The sequence below is a fragment of the Myotis daubentonii genome, chromosome 4 (genome assembly GCF_963259705.1).
Source record: "Myotis daubentonii chromosome 4, mMyoDau2.1, whole genome shotgun sequence".
Lineage (NCBI taxonomy): Eukaryota > Metazoa > Chordata > Mammalia > Chiroptera > Vespertilionidae > Myotis > Myotis daubentonii.
The window spans coordinates 103,676,976-103,692,242 of NC_081843.1; the positions used below are offsets into that span (position 1 = coordinate 103,676,976).

The 15,267-nt window shown below is 51.3% G+C and overlaps 1 protein-coding gene across 1 annotated transcript in view; it reads right to left on the minus strand.

Moving 5' to 3' along the window:
- Positions 1 to 258: 258 nt before the first annotated feature.
- ANKRD33B (ankyrin repeat domain 33B) overlaps positions 259 to 15,267 on the minus strand; it is a 65,744-nt gene continuing 50,735 nt past the window's right edge. The window contains exons 3-4 of the mRNA XM_059694785.1: positions 14,883 to 15,023; positions 259 to 7,077 (exon numbers count right to left, since the gene is read on the minus strand). Of these exons, the coding sequence (XP_059550768.1) occupies positions 6,251 to 7,077; positions 14,883 to 15,023 (968 nt within the window). The 3' untranslated portion in view covers positions 259 to 6,250. The remainder of the gene's footprint in view (positions 7,078 to 14,882; positions 15,024 to 15,267) is intronic.

A 15,267-nucleotide genomic window follows, 5' to 3' on the forward strand; every position in this document is an offset into this window, starting at 1 on the left:
TGGCCGGCAGGGGAGGGCAGTTGGGGGCAACCAGGCTGGTAGGGGAGGGCAATTGGGGGCAACCAAGCCGGCAGGGGAGGGTAGTTGGGGGCAACCAGGCTGGCAGGGGAGGGCAGTTAGGGGTGACCAGGCTGGCAGGGGAGGGCAGTTGGGCAGGGGAGTAGTTAGGCATTGATCAGGCTGACAGGGGAATGGTTAGAGGGTGATCAGGCTGGCAGGCAAAAGCAGTTAGGGGCAATCAGGCAGGCAGGCAGGCAAGCGGTTGGGAGCCAGCAGTCCCGGATTGAGAAGGATATCTGACTTCCAGTTTAGGGATCGGGCCTAAACCAGCAGTCGGACATCCCCCGAGGGGTCCCAGATTGGAGAGGATGCAGGCTGAGCTGAGGAACATCCCCCCACCACCACCACATGAATTTCATGCACTGGGCCTCTAGTAAAAATATATTTTTATAAAATACTGGTAAATTTCATTGTTTCATTTTCTAATTTATACACACTTAGGTTTATTCAAATATCACACTCTGGTACCATAAGAATGTTTATTTCACGAGTGATTTTTAATTCTATAACCACAATTTCCCCACATTTTTACATTATCACATTTTTTCCCTACAATTTTAAAACATTAAGTACAAGAATTTAGAAGTTAAAAAGGAAAGGTACATTCTTTCTGCTGAATAATATATTTAACTTAAAGATGATTAACCTTTTGGATATCAAAACCAAAGCTGCTGGGGTCACATTTATTTGGGGGTTCCAAAATAGCCCTGAGGTCTAAATAGGAAAATACCTCTTATAAACAAACAAAAACTCTCACTTCAAAATAAAACACTATGAAATTTACAGAATCACATCTAGGCTCAACGTTTTTTACAATATCCAGAAACCTGCCGGATTTTTAGAAATGACAACAAAGATAGCTTTACATCCAGCAAACAGAGCTTATCCCAAGATGAAACATAACTGGAAACCGGGACCCTGCGCAGCCTGCTCACACACATCCACAGGCCCCAGGGAGGTCCCAGGCAGGGCGATTCGAATGAAGAGAATTTCAATGAGATTGGCTTTTCCTGTTCCTATGAATGGGGTGTATTTTTCAAATCCCTCAGGATGTTCCAAAGGCTCCCAGACTTGCTGGTAACATTTCTGGGTGTATAGCTTCCCTTTATAGTTTTCATCAAATTCGACATTGCTGTGCGGTTCCAAACCAGCTTCTAGAACTTCTGCTCCCAAACTGGTGTTAAAGTGCTTCCATGTGCCGCCCCCCCCCCCCCCAAACTCCCTAATGCATCAGGTCAACACAGGCCACGCTCTACCCGGATGGCGGCCTCATTTTTGTTTCTCTTCTACATTTTCCTTAAAAACAATACAAAGGTATCACAGTCTGATGAACCGATTTCTCTCAAGCCCCAAATTAAATTATGTTACCTTTGAGTAGAGCATCTAACACTGAGGCCAACTTCTTAGCACTTCTTCAGGGCAAAGTGTGGATTCTATGTTAGCCTGGTGCCAAGTCTCAGGGAGTCAGCCCCCACCCGGTGGCCACTCTCCAACCAGAGTCCTCTGAGGCAGGGTTCCTCCGTGCCAAGGATGTCAAAGACCCATACCCGGCTGTGGAACCTCACCAAGGAGCTCCTATACTAGTCACCTGGGCAAAACCGCCTCTGAAAAGGAAGGCCCGTGTTATGACACACTGGCTGTTACACGTGTGTTGGCCGGAGTGCCCACAGTGGCCTTGAGCTGTCCGGTCCTCCTGAATACACACCGTCCAAGCAGGCCGCCCCTGACGTTCCCCGGGAGCCACAGTGAAGCCACAGCAGCAGTCACCTTTGTGAGCACAAACCCAGGTCTCCTCTCAGGTCATGTGTGTGCATGCATGTGTGTGTGTGTGTGTGTGTGTGTGTGTGTGTGCGCGCACGCACACGCACTCACACCTTATCACACACTGTCCACTCTGGCACAGCTTGCTGCTGAGGGCTGTCATGGCACTACAGGGGCCACACCTGTCACATCGGCTTATTTCAGGCGGGGTCAGAGCGAGGAGGTTGTGTACTGTACGCGGCACCGGCATTCGCCTGAGTCACTCAAAAATCAGCTCATCAGTCCTGGTGGTTGTAGGGTTTCCTATTTCTTTCAAAAACTAACCTCCAGAGGAAGGTCTTCAGCCACTTATTTTAAATGTTAATGAAGAAGCATGTGAATTCAAGGGCACCGAGGTGAGCAGCTGACTCAGCAGGTATACAGAACAGATGCCCAAATAAGTTTTAAAAGCCTGGAGGTGCACCTCGAGGAGAGAGCAACCTCAAGCTGGGAAGAGCTGTTCTTGTGTTTAGTGTTTGGTGGCAGCCGACAAGTCTGCTGGATGGTTTTCTGTCATAAGCGTGACTTGGTTGTCTAATAAGGAGTGACTGAGCTGGACCGTCCACCCTTCCTTCCCCAGATGACCCTGGCCCTCCCGGCAGCTGCTGGATGGGACCCGGCTAAGGCGAGCCCGCTGCAGGGGAAACTGAGGCCCAGGTGCAGAAGCCCAACAGTTCCCTACCACGGAGCTGAGGGCCCTGAGCATGTCAGACCTTCCCAACACTGTAAACAAGACAATGTGCTAGCGTTTTCGCATATCAAGGGCTGGTGGTGACTAGGAGCTTCCAGTCGCTTGAGATAAACCTTAACACTCCCGGGAACAACCGTGCTGCATGCGGATGGAAACATGAGCGAGCGTGAGTCTGCAGGTGAGCCTGGGGGAGGAGGAACAGCTGACTCGCAGCAGGGCTGCAGCTCATCCCAGGAGCAGGCTGAGCGGGTTCTGGAGAGAGGGCTTCTCTCTCCCGTAGTGTGGACTGTGGACGGGCAGGCACAGCGCTCCGGCCAGAGGCTGCGGGAGCCCAATCACACCCACTCCTTAGTCGCGGCTCATTTATTTAGGTCTCGGGGAGGCGTTTCTTCACAACTCGGTGCCCAGGATTCTTCCCCGGGGACAGCAGCTTCCCCTCCACGCAGGGCCGGCCCGGCTCCACCGCATGCGATTCAGTTTCAGACAGCAGCCTGTCTCCACTCAGCCGCACGCAGGACACCTGTCACCACGGCCAGCGGAGGCAGCCTGGAACGGCCCCTCTGAGCCACAAGTCCCACTTCCAAATGGCATCACGAAATCTTAGTCTTTTCGGCAAAATGAGCCTCGAGCCTTAGTTGAGCTGACGAAGGGATTGTATCTCCCGCCTTCATATTCCTGAAGTATCGCATGCTGCCCACCGGGAGCCACGTCACAAAGGTAAAGGTCCCTAAGGTTCTGTGGGCGTCTCCCTTGTGCAGCCAGAGCCCTGGAAGAGGCGTGCGGCCTCTGAGCGCCCCGTTTCCCCTGCTCCTCCCCGCTCTGGGCTGGGCGCTGGGCCGGCGGCAGCACACTCAATCACATGAGCACACAGGAGAGGGAGTCATTCCACACACACCCCCATGTCACGTGGGGAGGAGCCAGGTCTAGAGGTCACAGCGATGAACGGTCTGTCTGTTATCACTGCCACCGCTGCTCCCACGGGTGAGTTTCCCTTTATACACACAAAGGGCCGCATCCACAGAGGCCGCTGAGAGGCGCTGAAGTGACCGCATGTGCACCCCAGCCACTGGGGCAGCAGGGGCCGGGTTTCCAATAACCAGGAAGTCTCGACCGAGAGGCCATTCCCAGATATCTCCCTGGGAAACAGCAGCGCTGACATTGCCCTGGACACACTTCCTCTGTCTAGCTTAATCATAATTCACACAAACACTAAAAAGTATTAAAACATACTTCCACTTTGCCCCTAACTATGTTTATATATAAATCCCTGAGAAGGTACCTGTCAAGTTGAAATTTACTATTTATAGTTCATAAACATCCGGGTGCAAGCAGACACCAGACCCTCCCTCCTCTGTACATCGATATGGGGCGGGGGGGCGGGGGGTTGTCATCTGTCAGGAGAGAAACTTAGGGCTCCCTCCCTAAAAGCCGGGCGGGGAGGGGGGTGGGGGGGATTCTAAACCACCTGCACAGACGCTGGAAAAATCTGCCCTTGGTTCACTATTGTGTGTTTGGAGGTCATGATGTGATCACACAACAGGGACACCGCACCACCTCTCTGAATGGCCTTGCTTTCCTGCCCTGTTTAGACGTCAGAGCAGTGGGGCTAGGGATGAGCAAGGCAGTTAGCCAAACCTGGAGAAGAAAACAGGCAGCGGAAGAAAAGGCAAGGGAGGGAAAAGAGAGGAGGCGAAGGGGATGGCAGGGAACCAATGTGACAAAGCCAAGGAGACACGGAAATCAGAAGGGCCATCCCTGCCCCTGCCCTGACACTGGGGGACAGGGGCAGGGAGTGGCCCCTGAGTGAGACACTGTAGCCAGCCATTCAAAGCAACAAAATACATGAACACCAAAAAAGGGATCTGAAAGGATGCTAGGTCAGACCGTCAGAGAGATCCGGGGTGCTTCCACCTTGGGGACCAGCCCTCATCTCATCCAAGGGGACTCGGCCAATCCCAACTCTTAGGCACCAGGGTGACCTGCAGCCAGCTGCTACCAGCGATGCTCAAAGTGGGCCCAGCCCTCTGTGCCTTTCAGCAATGCGGGCGGAACTCACTACAATCTGGTAACTACTTTAAAAGCTGAGTTACCACCACACCTCTTCCCCATCAGTTCAGGCGCAAGGTGCAATAGTGAGGGTGCTGGCGAGTGAGTACGAGACCCCTGGTTGCTCAATGCCTGGTGGTGCTGAGTGGGAGGGAATAGAGAGGCCAGGGCCAGCACCACCCACAGCATGAGACAGCCGGCACGGGTCCCGAGGTAGCCAGTGAGCAGGATTTGACCTGTGAATGCAGAAGGATAACGCAGCGCCTCACGCCCTCTGCAATATTTTAAATCTAAGCTTCCAAGCAGGACATAAATAAAGTGCTGTCAGTAGTGCCTATGTGACCCATACTCTACAGCCCAGATGGCCAGAGATTCATTAGAGTTTCTCAGTGCTTGGCAGATTATTAAAAAAAAAAAAAAAAAAAAAGTATGGACAGGAAACTCCCACTGAGAGTTCAGGGCCCAGGGCAAGCCACATCTGTGCTCTGCCAAAGTCCCCACATCTTGGAAATTCTACACAGTCGGTGTGAGGATGGAGTGAGCATCGGGCAGTGATCAAAGGAAAAGGAAGCCCACACCGGGGCACTGAGTCTGGAGGAGACTTTGCCTAAAACAGTCAGTTCTAATCCCTGTTCCTCTACCATTTGCCCCCCTCCATTCCAGGGGTTTCCACTCTGGGCTCCTTATCCGTTTTGCATCTTTTTAATATTTTAAGAACATTGCAAGCCAATTTATCAAAGAGTACATATGACTTACTTTTGTTTTTCTAATAATAATAATGTATTAGATTTGCCCCCCGTTTATTAAAAATAGGTTTGCCTCTTATATCTGTTTTTGAACATGTTAAAGTTTTTATATCAGCTTATCTAAAATCCCTTGCTTAAAATGAGTTTAGTTCCAGCAATAAATACGTGCTTCTCTAAGCACTGTCTCATACTTTGACAATAGGTTTTTCTTCATTGTTATTCCTGTATGAATAAAATAGCTTTAAAAAAATAAGATACAAGGGAATCTGATTCCTGTCTCACTTGATCATTTTGCTGTAAAAAAAAATGTCTCCATCAAATAGAAACAAATATTTGGCATCACTTATTCAAATCAGTAAGAATATACAGGGCTATGTGTAGCCACAATGAGAAGGAAAAGCAAGGATCGAAATCAAATAGCAAAAAAGGAGGGAGAATTTCCTAAGTCCCGTATGAAACCATAGAGATATCACAAATAATTATTGCTAGGAACAGTATTTTAAACAAAGGGTTAGGTAAGTGCATTAAAACTGTCTTAAATACAAACAGCCCTACCACCAGTAAAATGCTGCAAATTTGATCGTGATTAAAATACAAAATTATACAGAAAATGCCCTTTGATAACTTGGTCTTAAAACTTTCTTGAGGTTCTAAAGGTAGGAGCTTTTAGGCAAATTGCCCGCCAGGTGTATGGATGGCCAGGAGAACTGGTTTTAGGCAGAGCGATTTGTGCTGTGACCGGTTCACTCTGGGGTGCGGCCTGAACCAACACGGATGGCTCTCTGGGGCCCCCAAGGATCCTGTCCCGCAGGAGAAAGCGGGGCCCCGAGCGGCGAGGGCGAGCGGCAGGCGCCACGTGCCCGCCCCGCGGCCGGCTCCCCGGGCGCAGCGCCCCCACCCGCTCCCCTCACGTCCTCTTCCTCCAGGGCGCCGCCCGCCTTCCCTTCTGCGCGGCGGCCACGCGCTGCTTCTCCGCCTCCTCCGCCTTCCTCTTCTCCTCCTTGGCCTCCTTGTACCTCCACTTGGGGAGCTGCAGGTGGGCGCTGTCCTTGGCGCCGCCCTTCGCGGGCGCGCGCTCGGGCTGGAAGGTGGGCGTGGGCGCCTTGGTGATGCGCACGCGGGGGACGGCCGCGCCGGGCCGCACGCTGCTCCGCCTCCGCAGCGGCAGGAGGCTGGCCTTCCGCGGGGCGCCCGGCGGCGGCGGAGCCGCGAGGCTGGCTCTCGGGGGCCCCTCTCTGGAGGCACCCCCCGCCTGGGAGGTCCGGAATTGCTGCTCGGGGTCCTCCACCTGGTCCCTCTCCTGGGCCCGGGTGTCGGGGGCCCCGGGAGCCCCCAGGATTTCCTGCACCGCCAGCCGCCTTTTCCCCACGCAGGGGGGGTGCTCGGGGCACACGGTCTGGCAGGCGATGGCCACAGCGGGACTGTAGAGACTCGTGGTCATCCTGACCATGTGGTCCAGGACGCCCCCGTCCTCCAGGCCCGGGCGCGCGCGGGAAATGAGCGAGGACCGCACAAACTCCGTGAGCCTCTGCAAGCAGTTTTTGGAGCTCCCTGGCTTCTGAGCCCCCTCGAGGGGCAGCGGCAGCTCTGGCCGGTACTTTTCCCCGAACTGCTCCGGGCAGGGGCGCTCCAGCAGCCTCCCGATGAGGCGCACCGCCTCCGTCCGCCCCGTGTAGGTGGCCCACTCCCGGGGCGACATCCCGCGGTGGGGGTCCCTGGCGTGGACATCCGCCCCTGAAAAACACAGACAGTTATGATGGAGGTCGCAAGCGGAATGAAACCAAGGTCAACCTTCCAACACCTAATAGCAGACTCGCCCCAGCCAGGTGGACCAACCTGCCTCCGCCGTCCCCTGCTGAGTTTTTCTATCATAACACAACCCACCTTCACACGCTCCGCTTAATGGCTTCTCTTTCCTAAATAAAACCACCCGACCTCGCACCGAAACATGGGGATTTTTGAAGAAAGGGGATTTCTTGGCTTTCCGGCAATGGAGAGATGAAGACAACACAGGTGCCCTGTGAACAGGTGACTGTTGCTGCTAGAATGTTAAAAAAAATCCAACAGTACCCGTCCCTTGCATTTATTTAGTACCTCCCTTCCCCCCCCCACCCCCCACCCCCCACCCCCGCGGATCTCTGTGAGGATGGTAGGGTTGTGATCTTGCAGAAATGGAAGGCCGTGCACTTCTCACACTGAGTGGTGACTTGATGGTGCCTCTGTCGTCTTTCCCAGACTCTGAGCTCCTCCAGTACGGAGGCCATACCTCACTTTTATTTTCTCACCACACAGCAGATGGCTGATGGGAGGCAACATTTAATAAAGGTTTTTTCCGGGATGGATGGTGGTCACAGTGGCCGAGGGACCTGCCTGAGCTCTCGAAGCTGGTAAGAGAGAAGTCCATGACCCTCAGCCCAGGCACTTCCCACCCCACCGAGCAGGCCCGTCCTCGGTGACAGTTTTGTGTCAGCATGGTCAGGCTCTAGGACTCGGGGATTTAATTAAACACAAACCAGGTGTGCTGTGAAGGTATTTTGTAGATGAGGTTAACATCCACAGTCAGTTGACTTGAAGTCACGGAGACTGCCTGAGATGATGTGGGTGGGCCTCGTCCAATCGGCTGATGGTCTTAAAAATGAACGCTGAATTTCCGGAGAAGAAGGAATTCAGCTTGAAGACTGCAGCATCAGCTCCTACACGGGTGTCTAGCCCCCTGGCCTGCCCTGCAGACCTCGAGCTTGCCAACTCTCAAACCACGACGTAAGCCAGTTCCTTACATCTCTTAATAAACGCCTTACTATACTAGTATATCACTCATTGGTTCTGTTTCCCTGGAAAACCCTGACTCTTACATCCTCACAGTCTCACTTACACTAGTCACTTCCTTAATAAACCCACACCACCCACTGGGCCCTCCTAATCCTTCGTAAGTTTCAGAATTAATAAGGAATTGCTGTTCAATTCATCTTGGTCCAATCTCAGCCCCACATACAGTTAAAAATCACTCAGGATTTCAAGTCCCATTAGTCATGTTTCCACGGGCAAAGCGATGCGGAGAAGTGGGGCGATTATCTAGTCTGAGAGCTCGACGGGACCAGCCTGGCTGAGACCTCCGTCCCGCACAGACCCAGGTGTCTGACTGTGGTGACTGGTCGATATGTGCTGAACCGAGCAGAGCAGGGGAGCCCGGCAGCCCCATGGCCCAGGGCCCAGGCAGATCCAGCTCCCCCGGTTTCACCTGGTAATGCTCCTAATTCTGTGACACATTAAAGAATAGCCATATTAGAAGAGTGGTAATTATTTGGAACTGGAAATCAGGGTGGAACTCATTAGCTACAGTACAATTTATAAACGGACTGAAATGAAAAGGGGGCAGTAAAAGTGTCATTGCAAAAAATAGATGACACATTAAACCTTAATTAATTGCATGTCACTTAAAAAGGAACAAACTGCAAAATTAAAATCTTAATGAACACTGCCTGAAAGAGACATTTTTCAAATGCTAACGGAAAACTAAAGGAGCAGCTGTCCAAGGTTTAGCACGCCTCTTCCTGTGCCTCGTGTACCTCTTCGAGAGGATCCTGGAAAAATACAAACATTCTAAAGGACAAAGGCCATTCTAACTGTAACACAGCCCAAGAATCTGATTCCTGTGATGAGTCAGGGAATCACTTCCTTAAGAAATTACTGTTAAGGATAATATTAATGCCCTGGACGTAGTGATTAAATCATAAGAGACCAGGGCTGGTGATTAACACGTTATACATACAGTATACCTTCCAGAGAATACGGAAAACTTCCGAAACACCACTGTGTCCATCTTCCCCCCATGAGACTACTGGCCTCCTCACCTCTTACCCAATTTGTTTTGCCCAGGACGCCAGCCATGCAGACAGGAGCAGGGCTCCTGCCAAAGGGCCCATTTGCTGCCCATGTTGAGTGCTGTGAGATGCCTACACAAATCCTCTGTTTTACTCAAGGGAGCAACTTGCTCAGTTCTAAGCAATGCGCCATAATTGGTCTTTCCCGGGGTTTCACAACCTCGGCACTACTGACATTTGGGCCAGATGGTTATTTGCTGTGGGGGCTGGCCTGTGCACTGTAGGCCTGGTAACAGCATCCCTGGTCTCCACCCACTAGATGCCAGGAGCATTCCACCAGTTGTGAAAGCCAAAAACATCCCACACCTGGCCCACTGCAATCCCGGTGCCCATTTGAGCCCCAGAGAGAAGGCCTTTGCGTCCTGCTGAAGGACCAATGTGGTTAGGCTGCTGCTTTCTGCCTGAAGCAGGAACCTGCAGCCTGAAGCTATGATGACCACCCTGCAATCATGAGGTGGTCAGACAAGCAGCTTGGGGCTAAGTGGACAAGAGGAACTGGGTCTGTGATGTCCTCAGGGCCCCGGACCAACCAACTCTGCGTGGTGACTGCCTACCTCAAAACTTCCAGAGGTGAGAAAAATGCACGCCCATTCTCTTTAAACCACTGTCAAGTCAGGATTCCTGTTCCTCGCAGCAGAAAGCATTGCAAACAGGTCCTAAAGGAAGACAAGCTACCTTCCATCACTCATTCTGAGGATGCTTTTTCCAGGTGGTCATGGCCAGGTCCAGGGGACCAGCAGGACACGGGCAGAGTCCAGGAGGCATCACTTCCTTCCCTATTCCTCCCACCCCCATCCCCACGTTATCTGTGCTTCAAAGCCCAGCCCTGTCTCCCTCCTGCCCAGAGGCCTTTCCAGCCACAGAGGACCACTGTGCACCAGTCCTTGCAGGCCTCCTCCTTGCCCCCGCTGGCCTGTATCTTGAGGTCTAATCACTATGACAAGTCAGGATACAAGGTCACAGGAAAGAGCTCCCGACGGGCATCAGATCCTCTACCCTCCAGCCCTCTGCACAGGGGGGAACTGCCAAAGATTTAATGCGCCCAAGAGCTCCCCTGCCCTGAGGGACCCCGGTTGGAGGATAAATACCCTGGCTTCCCTGGCCCACCCCGAGAGGCATTTCTGAGATGTCTTGCACTAGGTCTTTCTGAGGTTCTAGGAAGGGCTTCCCATAAGGGTCACCAGCTCCTCAGCACAATATTAGCTTTCCTTCGTCCTGGTCTCACTTCTCTCTCCTTCACACACTTCCCAGGGCCATCCTCCAGAAAAACGACTTGGCCCCGAGTCCTTGCCCCGGGGTTTGCTTTCATGGGCATCCACGCTAAGACACAGCCTTGGACGATATGGAATGACTACTGTTTAGCCCTCTTTCTGCTTAACAACTTGAATCTATTCCAACTTAGAACATTCTGTTGATGGGAAAGTCATGCTTCCCTTATAAGCAGAAAGAAACCTCGTAGTGATATCCTACCCTTTGTGATATCATACCCTTTGGCTTTCCAGAAGTACACAGTCAGGGCCTGCCTAGGACAGCATGACCACACGGTCAATGCCGCAATGTGGGTGCCTCTGCCCCCTCTTCCTCATGAAGCAAGCCTCCCGCCTTCTGCTTTGTTCCCTGGAACCACAGACGACTCCACGTTTTTTGTTTGCTTGGCTTCGCTTCCCAGGAGCGGCAGCAATGACACCCCCCCTCGGGTGTCAGCCCAGGGCTCATAAGCAAGTCTGGAACCTGCCTGCCTCCGCCGCCCGAGTCTGTCTCTCTTCAGAGACAATCACGTCCTCCATACGGCTTCCCAGCGCCGCTTACTTCAACAGGCCTGTCACCGTGGGCATTAATATTCCCCTGAATTAACAAGGTGCCGCAGCCTGCCCTGCGATTCTCATCAGCAGAGCTGGCGCTGCTCCTTGGGAAGCCAGAAACCAAAGGCCCAATAAATCAGCTTTTCAGAACCTGGTTATATGGTTATTAAGATCCAAGGTTCTGATCATTCTAACATTCCTTTATTCCGCCTGACACGGTAAGATAAGAGCTGATGTGTGTCTGTAAGTTCTGAACTATTGGAAAAGGTAAACAGTTCAGGGGGGTTGGGGTGGGTGGGGGCATCCAGTTCAATGACTGGTCATTTCTAAAAGGAAAATAGTTCCTATTGAATATAATGAAATTGCAACTCGGAAATTCATTCGGTCACAGAGAACACTGCCCTTGACAAAATGAGGACGAGCTGCACATTTTGACCCCAACCTTGAATGTGTAGTAACGCTGATGCCTTTCGCTTTGAAATGGCCACAGGGCGACCATCCTGTGACCAGCTCTCAAGGTACCTTTTGCAGCTGCACATAAATGCCAATCCTAAAGAAATACTCAGGCATTCGGACCTTTCCAAGCTTTAACTTTTCCTAATTTGATGTATTAAATGGAAATAAGTCAAAAATACTTGTGCACATTTTTAAAATACCTTTCATTTAACAGGTATCCTTATTGCTGTCCACCAAACCCAGGAAAGACATTCAATCACATTTTTTTTTCTCTTAAAGCATATATACACATCTACCAGAAGAGGAAAATGAAACTCACTTACCTGGGGGAAAAGAACTGTAAACTAACTTAGTAGTAACAGTAGAACATGGAAATATTCTGGAAGTTAGATACTACAACCAAAGCCCCAAGGGGTGGAGCAAAAGCTCCACAAGAAAGGTGTCAGGTTTTTATTTGAAGAAGGAATATAGGGCAAGATGGAAAGGAGAAAGTATATAAGAGGGGGAAATTCCACCTTTTCGCACTTACACTAGTTACATCAGTGGTTCTCATCAGGAGGCAACTGTATCCCCCCAGGGGATGGTTGCCAATGTCTGGGATAACTTTGGTTGTCAATCCTGGGGGATGCTGCAGTCACCTGTTGTCAAAGGCCAGGGAGGCTGCTGAGCATCCTACTAGCCCCAGCACAGCTCCCAACCACCAAGAATTACCTGGCCCCAAATGCCAATAGTGCCAAGATTAAGAAACCCTGAGTTACATGCCTGTCACCCTCAATAAGAAAGTTTAAGTATCTCATCACAAGGATATATTTCAAAGGGAAAAACATACCATATTTTTTCATGAATGTAACTGATAATTACTGAATACATGAATTCACCAAAAACAATAACAACAGCAGCAACAACCAACACGGACTGAAGGCTTCCTCCATCCCAGGCACGAGTCCAAGTGCACCCACACGGGAACTCATTCAACCCCCATCCTGACTTCCTGCAGCAGCTGCTGTCCTTCGCCTTAATTTATAGAAGGGGAAACTGAGGCTCAGAACACTAGGTGATTGACCGTTGGTTCGGACATGGTAAGTGGAGGAGCTAGAATCTGAAGCCAGGGGTCCTGGCTTCTAAGTATGTTCTGTTGACCACTCTGCTCTTACCACATACAGGTCAGGAATGCACACCCTCAGGTCTGTACTCATGCGGATTACTCTAGACCAGTGGTTCTCAACCTTCCTAATGCCGCGACCCTTTAATACAGTTCCTCATGTTGTGGTGACCCCCAATTTCATTGTTACAAATTGAACATAATTAAAGCATAGTGATGAATCACAAAAACAATATGTAATTACATGTGTGTTTTCCAATGGTCTTAGGCGACCCCTGTGAAAGGGTCGTTCGACCCCCAAAGGGGTCTCGACCCACAGGTTGAGAACCACTGCTCTAGACTGAAGGGGCAGGGCTCACGGAGGAGGAACAGGAAAAGGAGAGTACAGAAAACCCGATGCCAAATGTGTCATCCACATCGCTGAGCGGGAAAAGAACAGCACTGGCAGTAAGCACGCTGCCTGGAAGCAGGCCCATTGCTCAGGAGATCTGAAAGGCGTTGCTGTAATCCCGTGACCGTGTGGCCAAGGCCTGAACCCTCCGCCAGGCGGGGAGGTGAGTGGGACAACAGCGGCACCCAGGCAACTGACCTATAAACAAAATTTATTTGTGATTCAAATAAATTCATTGGGAAGGATGCACAGATGTGACTGACCACCACACACTTTTGGTTGAAAAGAAAAATTGCTAACGATCTACCCGAAGTTATAACTAGATCCAGAGTAGAAGCAGAAGAAGCACTTGGCCACCATTTAGCCAGAAGTAGCATCTCTCCCTGGCACGGGACAGGCAGGGCCTACACGCCGTTGAAACTGACGTCTCGTTTTTGAAACTGTCACTGAGCCCAAAGCACAGTCAACGGGATTCATTGCAAGGTTGACCTTTTTTATTTCCAAGAACATTATCATCTTCGAAGCCTCGGTCTTCGTCGACTGAGTTTATTCTTCTCGCGGCAGCCCCTGAAACACGCAGGTTCAGGCAAGAGGAAGCAGAATCTAAATCAAGCTGCAGATCTTATAACCCAGCTAGTCATAAGGACAGACTCAGACTGGAAGGCACTGCCTGGTGGACAGTATGCAGACGGTCAGGTCATGGACAAGGAGGCAAGACTAAGAAACTGTCATGACCAGGGGGGATGGGGACTCATGACAACTAAATGCGGCAGCTGGATGGGACCCAGGAATGGAAAGGGGACATGAGAGGAAGAACTGGTAAAATCTGAGCAAGTCTGGAGTTTGGTGAATAGTCATGTGCCAATGTCCGCCTCTCAGGAAGATGCTAACATGGGAGACGAGTGAGGGCCATATGGGAACTCTCTGTCCTACCTTTGTCACTTTTCCATACATCTGAAAGGATTCCAAAGTAAATGTTTATTTCTTAAAAATAAGTTGTCTAAACAGAAGGACTAGCCTGGGCTGACGGCTCAGAGAGCGTGGCCACTGCTGTCCTCAGGCTATGAAGATTGGCAGGGAAGCGCCACCTTGGCGAACCCACAGCACCAAGCAGGACTGGTGAGCCCAGGGCCAAAAACAAAATAAGTTAAAATAATGAAATTAAATAACGTCAACAGCAGCATCGCATACTGACTGACTCATCCTGTGCCGGACCCTGGGCGTGTGCTCTACACACATTTTTTTTCTAATTTAATTCTCAAAATAACCCAATGAGGCGGTGCTAACGATGTGGGGGAAAGAACTAGAGACTCCTCACGTGCAAGTTAGCTGAGTAGTTCATTAAACATACGTAGCCCAGGAGAATCTACAGAGTATTTTCCTATTTCATCCTCAGGGGGGTGAGAAGGAAGTCACTGTTCCCATTTCACAGATGGACACAGGGAGGCTCAGAGAAGAAAGTGCTTCCTCCAAGATGGCGGCACTGTAAAGAGCAAAGGGGGTGCCCTGCTGATCCAGAGCTACACACAGACCTTTCCACTCTGTGACCACTCCTAGAAAAGGCAGCCACCACACACCACACCACCATGGGCTCCAACCACCAGCAAGCAGGGATCTAGGATGGCAACGGGCCGACCCGCCACCCCTGCACCAACCTCCAATAGGACAGACTTGCTGCTTAGAGCCAAGACCAGAGAAGTGAGCGAGGAGGGGTGTCCTACTGGGTGACCAGTGCTGTGACCTCCCGCCCCACCCTGAAGGTGGCTGCCTTTGTTCTGTTGTCTTCACTCAGATGATGACAGCCATATTGCTCCCAGAAGCTGTTCTTTGTTGCACCCATTAGCCCTTGTTCCCACGGGACTGATTCATCCCTACAGCACATCCACGCAGGACCGGCGGAGACGTACCTGCTAGCATCAGGGCTCGGATGCACTCCATTCGGCCCTGCATGGCCGCTTTCATCAGGGCCGTGAACCCAAACACGTTCCTCCTTTCAAGGTCAAGACCAGGGAAGTAGTTCAACAAGTAGTTGGTGATGGTGGCATGCCCTGCAAAGAGATGGGCACAGGTGAAGAGACCGCACGCCATGGAGACCCCTCATTCCAGGGAGGTCTTCCTAGAGAGAGAGGAGCGGCGCCTGGCCCACCTCCCGGGCCAGCCCGTCTGCGGGGTGTGGGTTTGCCCCTCAGACAGCAAGAAAGAATTCACAGGGACACGTGGCTGTCTTTGCTGCTTTACTCTTGTTCCCTTCGCCGATCCACGGGGAGCTCAGCTGTCCTGTCACATGTTAAG